The sequence below is a fragment of the Thalia democratica genome, chromosome 8, assembly GCF_965202585.1.
Source record: "Thalia democratica chromosome 8, ktThaDemo2.hap1.1, whole genome shotgun sequence".
Lineage (NCBI taxonomy): Eukaryota > Metazoa > Chordata > Thaliacea > Salpida > Salpidae > Thalia > Thalia democratica.
This window is the reverse complement of record NC_139172.1, coordinates 34,249,691-34,258,662: the sequence shown is the minus strand read 5'-3', so window position 1 is coordinate 34,258,662 and position 8,972 is coordinate 34,249,691. Positions and strand designations below refer to the sequence as shown.

The 8,972-nt window shown below is 32.0% G+C and overlaps 1 protein-coding gene across 1 annotated transcript; it reads right to left on the bottom strand.

Moving 5' to 3' along the window:
• Positions 1-5,805: 5,805 nt before the first annotated feature.
• Positions 5,806-8,663, bottom strand: LOC145843168 (eukaryotic initiation factor 4A-I-like). The gene is made up of 5 exons (XM_082950629.1): positions 8,110-8,663; positions 7,628-7,817; positions 7,199-7,417; positions 6,418-6,554; positions 5,806-5,959 (listed from the first exon to the last, which is right to left on the bottom strand). Exons 1-5 carry the CDS (start codon positions 8,661-8,663, stop codon positions 5,806-5,808), a joined length of 1,254 nt encoding a protein of 417 aa, XP_082806755.1.
• Positions 8,664-8,972: the final 309 nt, after the last annotated feature.

The window sequence follows — 8,972 nt, the reverse complement described above, 5'->3', positions numbered from 1 at the left end:
GTGAAATAAAATCTCTACATGCATAAACCAAACTTAAATACTTTACAGATGAAATTTTTTCAGAATGTATAGGAGTTTAAAGTTTATATGTTACTTAAAGGCCATTAAAATTCTACTTGTTTTTATCCACGTAAACTTTTAGCAGATAATCTAAAACCCGTAAAAGATAGTTATAGGTTGTTATTTTTGGCCATTAATAGTTTTCGTAACCTTCATCATATTATAAGTTTCTTAAAATAATAAAAGTTTGTAGTATAATACTAATAAAATATTTTATAGTTTTAACAAAGACTGCTACTTGTTAGAAACAAACTCACAGTCCTTTTTTTTCTGTAACAGATATCTAAAAAATATCAGGTCTAGAATTTAAAATAGTGTAACACAGATGCTTGTTTTGTTATTATACTGGTTAAACTTAATTCTCTTCAAATAAATAGTTCTACAAAGTTTTAGTTATAAATTAAATAACTTCAAAAAATTTATTTCTGATAAGCAAAACTTGTAGTAAAGATTTAGTAAAAAACTATTCTTGATACTTGCATTTACAAGTAAAGAACAGTATAAAGTAAAAAAATTTAAATAAACTTAAAAAATACTCTTTATTTGATAATACTTCTTCAAGTAGTTTAAAAGCTTTATAATCTTTGTTTACTTAAACTACATATTTTACGCGGAGTAAGCATAGTTTAAACTGTAAAAGCTAGTCTCTTTAATATTTTATAGTCAGTCAAACCTTTAAAGTAGTATAAACAAAAACTAAAAACAAGTTTTCTACAACAAAACTAACTAATTAGTTATTTACAATAAACTTACATTGGCAGTTAAACGAAACTTCTATTTTGTACTTAAAAAAAATATATATACATGTGGACATTATAATGATAAAGCAACCTATTTATAAAACTATAGTTTTAGTTTGATTAAAAAAAAACCTTTTCTGACTTTTAAAATACTGCATGATCATTTTCATTTACATCTAAAAACGCAAGTTTATTATACAAACAAATATTGAAGCTCCATGTAATAATTCTTTTGTAAAGATTCAAAAAAATATATTCGGAAAACTTTCAGTTGACTTAAGATGTCAACTGAATTCGCAAAAAAAAGCAAATCTGGTCCTATAGTTTTATTTTCAAGAAAGACAAAAATCAAACTCATTTCTATGCAGTATTTCATTAAACTTTAACACGAAAGTTGACAACTTGCACACCTAAACAATACTTGGGTAAAAAAAAACTGTGCATAACATTTTCGCCGTAGCATTGACTGGCTATAAAGGTCTACTTTGTTAGTCTAACCTTGCTAAAAATGTATAACAGCCTAACTGAAATGCTAAAGAGAGTTATGTGGAGATTTTAGTCTAGATGTAATTAAAAAACCAGCTTTTCTGAGAGTTTTACTTGAAACAAAATACGATAACAAAAAAAAATCAATTAAGTTAGATTTCACAGACTTAAGCATTAAGCCTACACAATTTGTTAGTGAAAACCATCAGTTGAGAAGCTTGTAACAGTTGTTGTTACAAGTATTCGATAGATATAACTACCCACTATGATTTAAAAATTGAAAATAAGCTGTAAATAGATTTATAAAACGAGGATGTAGAAAAACTTTCAGTCTAGTTGGTGTTAGTTTTACTGTTTTATTGTTAAAAACATATTTATGAACAACCGGATTTAACAAAAAAAGTTGTATTATAAAAACAAGCATAGTATCTACTAAAAGTTTAAAATTATCTACAGTATATTTAATGTTTTACTAAATGTTTTATCTAACACAACACACTGAAGTAATATTTTTACAACTAATGTTCAACAAAAATAAGACAAAAAAGTGTAAAGTCTTAAACACAAAGTTACGATAAATAATTAAAGTTCTATAACTTAGTTCAGTAAAGAGTTAAAAAAACATGCTAAAAATTCTAAAACTTTTAAAAGCTTAGATGTTATTTGGTTAGTTATTTTTGTACATTTTGCAAAAGACTTAAATTCAATGTACGACGAAGTGATGAAATTAAATTGTTAATGAAATTGTAATTTTTGCGTTGTGACTGTATACTAACAAGAAAAATGTTAGACTGCTCTAAACCGGCGGTTGTGCACTTGTGCACACTAGTGTTCATAGAATCTGTTTTGCTATGCATAGAAAAATAGTAAGGCAAATTATAGTTATACTTTGCTTTTGTTTTGTCTTTTGCTATTACAAATCTGATTTAAATTGATAGCTTTTTTGTTTGATCACCTTTATGTTTTATTCTATGAATTGTAAAAGTTTTGTTACTTATCAGTTAGTATTAGTAGTATAGCTAATTTGTTAATTACTGACCTGTATAAATTGTATCTAAACAAACATAATTATGGCTTCCTGAACTCGTTTTCATACGCCCTTTTTTCAGTTAATTTAAAAACTATTGCATTAATGAACGAGCCCCAGAATTTTTAGTGTATGTTGCAAGTTCCCCGTAAATTGCGCCTAAAATCCTTTTCGGCTTTTCAAACCAACAGAACACCTAATGTGACATCACATTGCAGCTTTTCGTTCCCTGACTTGCCAAGATGGCCCCAAGGTTACCATATGGACCACACTTGTAACTCTGATACATACCACAATGTTGATTTTGATATTTTTTATGCTTGCTTGTACTTGCTGTCATTTTGATTTTTGACCTGACGAAATGTAACAAAAGAGAAACCATTTTAGTACATCAATTAATTTGATTTGAGTAATAATATTCTTGTTTGTTGTAAATTAATAATATTAGAAATAAACTTTAATTTAAAATTTTATTCTGTTCTTTCAAAAAGTTTGTCAAAAATAATAAAAATACCAGTATAATTTATTTAATAGCTTCACACATGTCAAAAAAAAAAAGGAAACTGTTGTTAAAAAATTCAGTAGGATAAAATATTTTCAAACGTTATAGCCATTTTAAGTGCTTAGACATTATAAACAAAGATTTGAAATCATGTTATACAAATACTTTTAAACCGTACTTTACAAACTTTGGATCAATTAAAAAAAGTTATATGCAAACTTAATTTTAAATCTTTCACTGTCGCAATATACACTTTTGTTCTTAATTATTTGTCACGTTTAGCTTAAAAGTTCTTGAAGAACAAACAATGTCACTTAAAAATATGGCCAGTTTTAAGAAAAGTCTTTTAGAACAACATCATTGTAATGAAAAACTTTAAAATATGGGTAGAAATATTAGCTAGAATATTCAATTAACATTTTGTGTTCTAAAATGGTTTTAACTATAAAAATAAGTGATTAACTTGTACCTTTCTGAGAATTTGCTTTTTTAAATTTTGAGTCCAAATAAGGTTATTGGGACAGAGCTTGTGTAGCACATTTCTGGCAATTTTACATTTTTGTTTTGGACAAAACATCAAGTATTTACATAAGTAAGTCGAAAGATTTTATATGCTTTTAGGCAACTAAAAAATAAAAAAATATTTTTACTGATAATCTATTGATACCTTATAGATAATAAAATTAGACTATCTTGTAGTTTTCAAACAATTTACGAAGAATAAAACGAATTTTTGGCTTTAAGGTTAATCTAGCACATGCCAATTTGTATCTTATTAAATGGTAACTGTCCGAGAAGTTGAAAAAGATTTCGAAGGAAATAATAAGGCGCTCAGATGGTATAATCCCGTTTTTGAAATAAACTTAAATGGATTGAAACTATTCATCTACCGAAGAATACTGAATTTTCTTAACTTGTTTCGGCTCTTTCAAGTTATTTGCATTGGGCGCTTGTAAAAAAGATGATAATATGATAAACATATTCAAGAAAATTTGAAACCCACCTTAAACATTACAGAAAAATCGAAACTTACTCTAGATATTTAGGAATTCAAAACGAAGTGCAAAAAGGTCCTGGGTGCTTTTAAAGATAATGTTTAAGCTTACACTAGGTTTATAAAAAAACTTGAGTTTATTTGATTAAATATTCAAAATTAATGGTTTGCTAATGAAGATCCTAGCGAAGTAAGTTCACTGGAGTATATAACAACATATTACTATGTATTATGAGAAAAACTCATCAGTTTGATAGGATCCTACATTCTAAAATGAAGCGGCAACATACTAAATTCATAGTTCCATTACACCACTACTTAAAACTTGAAAATAGTTCCTTTGCCTTAAACTAAAAATTCTAAAACAATATGCAAGGTTAATCGTAGTAGCAAAGATGCGTTCTTAACTGTATGTGCTTTTTTTACAAAAACACTGCTACCTAAAATTAAAAATCTTGGTAGAAAAAAAGACAATTGAAATAGTTATTAAAGTAAAAAATCTTAGCTTGAGATCAGACTTAAAACTAATTAAATCATTAAATATATCTATTTGATAGGCCACAGAAAAATTGTACAATTCGAAAAATCTTTAACAAATCATCATTGAATCGGAGCCCGTGAAGAAAACAATGTTTGAAATTGCTTGTCACGTCAAATTATTGGAAGCGAAACAACTCAATAAACAAAATAATAGCATATTTAGGGAAATTAATAAGTTTTAAATTCCTACCATTCCAAAAACTTAACACCTAATCCCCACACAATTAAAAAAAAAAACAGAAAATCAAGAAACGCAATTTTTTCGGAAAAACAAAGAAAGCTTCTAAACGGTTTTCTCTGAATATAACAAGATTTCCTTTGTAAACTTAGTGGATTTTCTAATATCAATAATAAATCAAATGAAGTTACCAAGGTTACCGGGCTTCAATTACTTTTTTTACGTTTCAATTGTAAAACTAGCTACCAACTTAAACCATTCTGAATTATTTTAATAAATTGTGTCCACAAAAGTTTAAAGACATAGCTTATATGTGGCATATTTTTTTATACAATAAAACTTGTTCTACTTAATCAACTTATTTAAGATATAGGGCAAAAAAAATAACGAATAAGTCAATTGCTATATTCCATTATTATCTAATCGTACCTAGAGGTCGTTAAACTTAACAAAATGTAAAGTTAGTGTTTTATTTCAAACAAAGCTTTTTCCAATAGTTCTCGAAGGAAACAAAAGCTTTTGTAGGCTTTAGAGTAATTTGGCATGTACTGATTTGTATCCTTTAAAATCGTACTTGGCCGAGGTGATTGCAGTAAAAATCTCGAGATTATGAACTTTAAGTCTCTGGAATAAAACTATAAGACTCATCATAGTAACTTTAACTAATCGCAAGACATTTAAAAGAGCATGCACAGTTTGATCGTTGTAGGGAATGTTAAGATTAATTCTTGTCTAATGTTTTTTTCCTAAATACAAAACTAATGTTAGTTGAAATTCCTTATGTTATAATGTTTAGCAAAGCTTGTGTAGGAGAAAAAAGCAGTTAGAAAAATTACTACCTTTAAAATTGTTAAAGTGACGTTGTGCTTATCCAATCTTTGATTAACTAGATGTAACATACACTGAAGAATATTAAATTTTTGACCCTCAAATACTTGTAGTTGACAAACAACGCAAAGAGCCTGTATTTTAATTTCCAAAAAAATCATCATTGGAATCATCATGAAATTATATTATGTAATTTCTGTTGTTACCGAATGATTGAAAGCCGAGCACTTGATGAAAAAATGTCTCAAAATATTTGAGAAATTAAAATTTTTAAATTTTGCTAGTTCCGATCTTTTCTAAAGATTTAACATATAGCCCTATAGAACAAAACACACAACGAAAATAAAGAAACGCAGTTTATTAAAAAACACAAAATAAAGTTTTCAAACGGATTTCTCTTCATACATATATATATAAACTAAGTGTGGATTTCCTAATGCTAACGGCAAATTACATGATGTTCTGGAGGTCTTCGGGCAGAACTTCGATCTTGGTCTGGTAGTGGTCCTGGATGAATTGTATCTGTTCCTTGTCCGCCGAGCTTGTTTCATCGACGAAGTTGATGGCCGTCCCCTTGCGTCCGAACCTACCGCTCCTTCCGATCCTGCAGTGAAAAACGGTTGCGTTAAAATAAATGGTTGATTAAAAATGTTAAGAAAATTGTTGCGTTAAAATAAATGGTTGGTTAAAAATCTTAAGAAATTTGTTGTGTTAAAATAAATGGTTGGTTAAAAATCTCAAGATAATGGTTGCGTTAAAATGAATGGTTGATTAAAAAAAATATTAGATTCAGGCATCATTTCATCCCGCACACAGGGATGAAAGGTTGAATTTTAAAAACGGATTGTTATGTTGGTTATTGACCGTTGATGTGGTTTAACAACAACACTAATAACAATAACTGGGAAAACGTTGTTAGAATTATGAATAAGAAAAATTAATATTAACAACAGGCAAATGGCTGGTTTATTTTAAATTTGGCATACGCAGTGCTGTTTACTCAAAAAACAAAGGCTCGGCACACAAAGCGTCAATTCAAAATATTCAAGATCAACTAAATACCTGTGGATGTACTGTTCCTTCCTCATGGGCAGGTCGAAGTTGAACACCAGCGACACCTGCTGGACGTCGATGCCGCGGGCGAGGATGTCGGTGGTCACCAGCACTCTGCTCGATCCGCTCCTGAACTCCTTCATCACCTGTGAGAAAAATATTAGCATGTTTTTACTGGAAAATACTATGTGTCACGTCAGTCGATTTTACAAGTTCCTTGTCAGCGGCTTGACATTTTTATTGAAATAAGCCACTGTTACACAAATTATTTGAATTACAAAACTATTCTTTTAATGAGAGCCCTTACCACCATAACAATTTAATAATAACTGATTTATTTACACATCACTACTTCACCATTAAACATTTATCAGGGTTGCCAAATATTTTGGAAAGTTTTCCCCAAGTTTTCAAACATTGCTCCAGGTTTTTAAAAGTACACATTTTTGGGTCTATTTTTAGTTTAAAATCAAGTCCAAGTTAAAAACTGTGTTAAATAGTATAAAAACATTGAAAGGGTTCTGTGAACCTACTTTAAGTGTGTTTTTTTTTATAAAATCTTTTCGATGATAACAAAAAAAATCTACATGGTAAATTTTTTGTGTCAAATCAAAATATTTTTTTTAAACATGTAAAAATTAAATTCCAGGTTTCATAATAATTTTTGTTCAAAACTCCGGGTTTTTTTTTTGAAAATTCTCAAACTCCAGGTTTTCCCGCCCAAACTGTCAACTTCCGGGCTTGCAAGTTTTTTTTTCGGCAACCCCGACCGCCACAAACTCCAACCGACCCGCTTCCTCTCGTCGGTCTCCATCTCGCCGTGCAGCATGCTGACCGTGTGCCCGTCGCGGTTCAGGTCCTCGCAGAGGTACTCTGCCGTCCTCTTCTTGTTCACGAACACGACCGACTGCGCCACCGACAGCTGGCTGTAGAGCTCCTGCAGCGTTTCCACCTTGTCTCCGTAACCTTTCACTTCCACAAAGTACTGACTGATGCCTTCCAGCGTGACCTGTTCGGTTTCAAATTTAAAAGGTTTTTAGAGTGAAAAAAAAAAACAGAGTGCGATTTTAAACAGTGTCTCGAATAGCTAGAAAAGGCTAAGCGTTTTGTTAAATGTTAATAGCAAGTCGTCTTCGCTACGGGTGAGGGCGTTAACAAAACTGAAAAGCTTAGAAAATGATAACATCTTGAAATATTTAAAAAAATGTTTACATCTCACCTCTTCCTTCTTGATGAGCACCTTGATGGGGTCCTTCATGAAGTTCTTGGACACGTCCAGGCAGCTCTGGGGCATGGTTGCCGACAGCAACAGGATCTGGGCATCCGGGGGCACAATCTTTAGGATCTGCCTGAACTGATCCTGGAACCCGCGGTCCAGCATCTCATCTGCCTCGTCGATGACAAACATCCTGTTGTGAATAAGTTATAATAAATGTCCAAGGTTGAGAGTGATTAGGTATTGTTACTCAAGAAGTTAGTGAATTTTGTTTAGTTTTTGAGGGTAATTAGGAATAAAATTCAAATGTAGCTTCACAATTATATCTTATTAATATTTACCAACAGCTAAAAAAAAAAATCTACCTTAAGGGATTTTAGCCTTAGTGGTAAAAACCACATCTGGCTAATTGCAAAGCATCATTTGTCTTACTTAACAACTTGCAATTCAATAAACAGTTTAAATAAATAATTAATATTACATACCTGACATTCTCCGTCTTGATGGCGCCCTTATCCATCAAATCCAAAACCCTGCCGGGGGTTCCCACAATGACGTGGGGGTTCGCCCTCTCCAGCATCTCCATCTCGTCCCTCCTCTTGGTGCCTCCCACCGACACGTGCACCTTCGCCTCGGTGTGATCGCCAAGCGCCATCATCACGTTGGCCGACTGCTGCGCCAGCTCCCTGGTCGGGGAAAGCACCACCGCTTGGGTCTTGTTCCACTGGGCGTCGATGTTCTGCAGGACGCTGATGGAGAAGGTGGCCGTCTTGCCGGTGCCGGACTGCGCCTGCACTATGACGTCTCTGCCGGTGAGGCAGGGCATGATGGCGCGGGACTGGACGGCAGAGGGCTTCTCGAAACCGTAGGCGTAAATTCCCCTCAACAGACTCTCCTTGAGGTTCATGTCGTCGAAGCTCTCCACAACTTCAACGTGGTTGCTTTCCTCTTCAGGGGCTTTTTGTGGACAAGCCTCATTGGTTGGTTGTTCAGCATTATGTTGGTAGAATTCGTAGCCTTGTTTGTACTCGTTTGCCATAATATACTTGTTATTTATTTTCTGAAAAATTTTAAGTGCTAATGTTGTTTTTGTTACGCGATTTTGCCAGTACTTGAAAGTTCAGTTTAGTTTATCTTAATTTGTTGTAAATCATTAAAAAAGGACACCTTTGTCTCCTTAAGGGAAATTTTGCTGTCAGGGGGCGCTACCTGGTAAGGAGCAAAAATGAAGTAGGTAATTAACTTTTAAAGAGGCGCTTTTCTAATAAAAGGTAGATATTACTTTTTACTTTATGCCTAGTGGGTGATTATGAAATAAGTTTAGGAAACCCTGGTCTTAAAGGTATTA

Bases quoted from the DNA above. Each gene is read 5' to 3' on its own strand.
- LOC145843168 (XM_082950629.1), bottom strand. From the start codon at position 8,663: ATGGCAAACGAGTACAAACAAGGCTACGAATTCTACCAACATAATGCT. The intron at 7,818-8,109 runs GTATGTAATATT...TATTCACAACAG, and splicing joins ATCAAGACGGAGAATGTCAG to GATGTTTGTCATCGACGAGG. The intron at 6,555-7,198 runs GTCGGTTGGAGT...TTTTTCTCACAG, and splicing joins AGACCGACGAGAGGAAGCGG to GTGATGAAGGAGTTCAGGAG.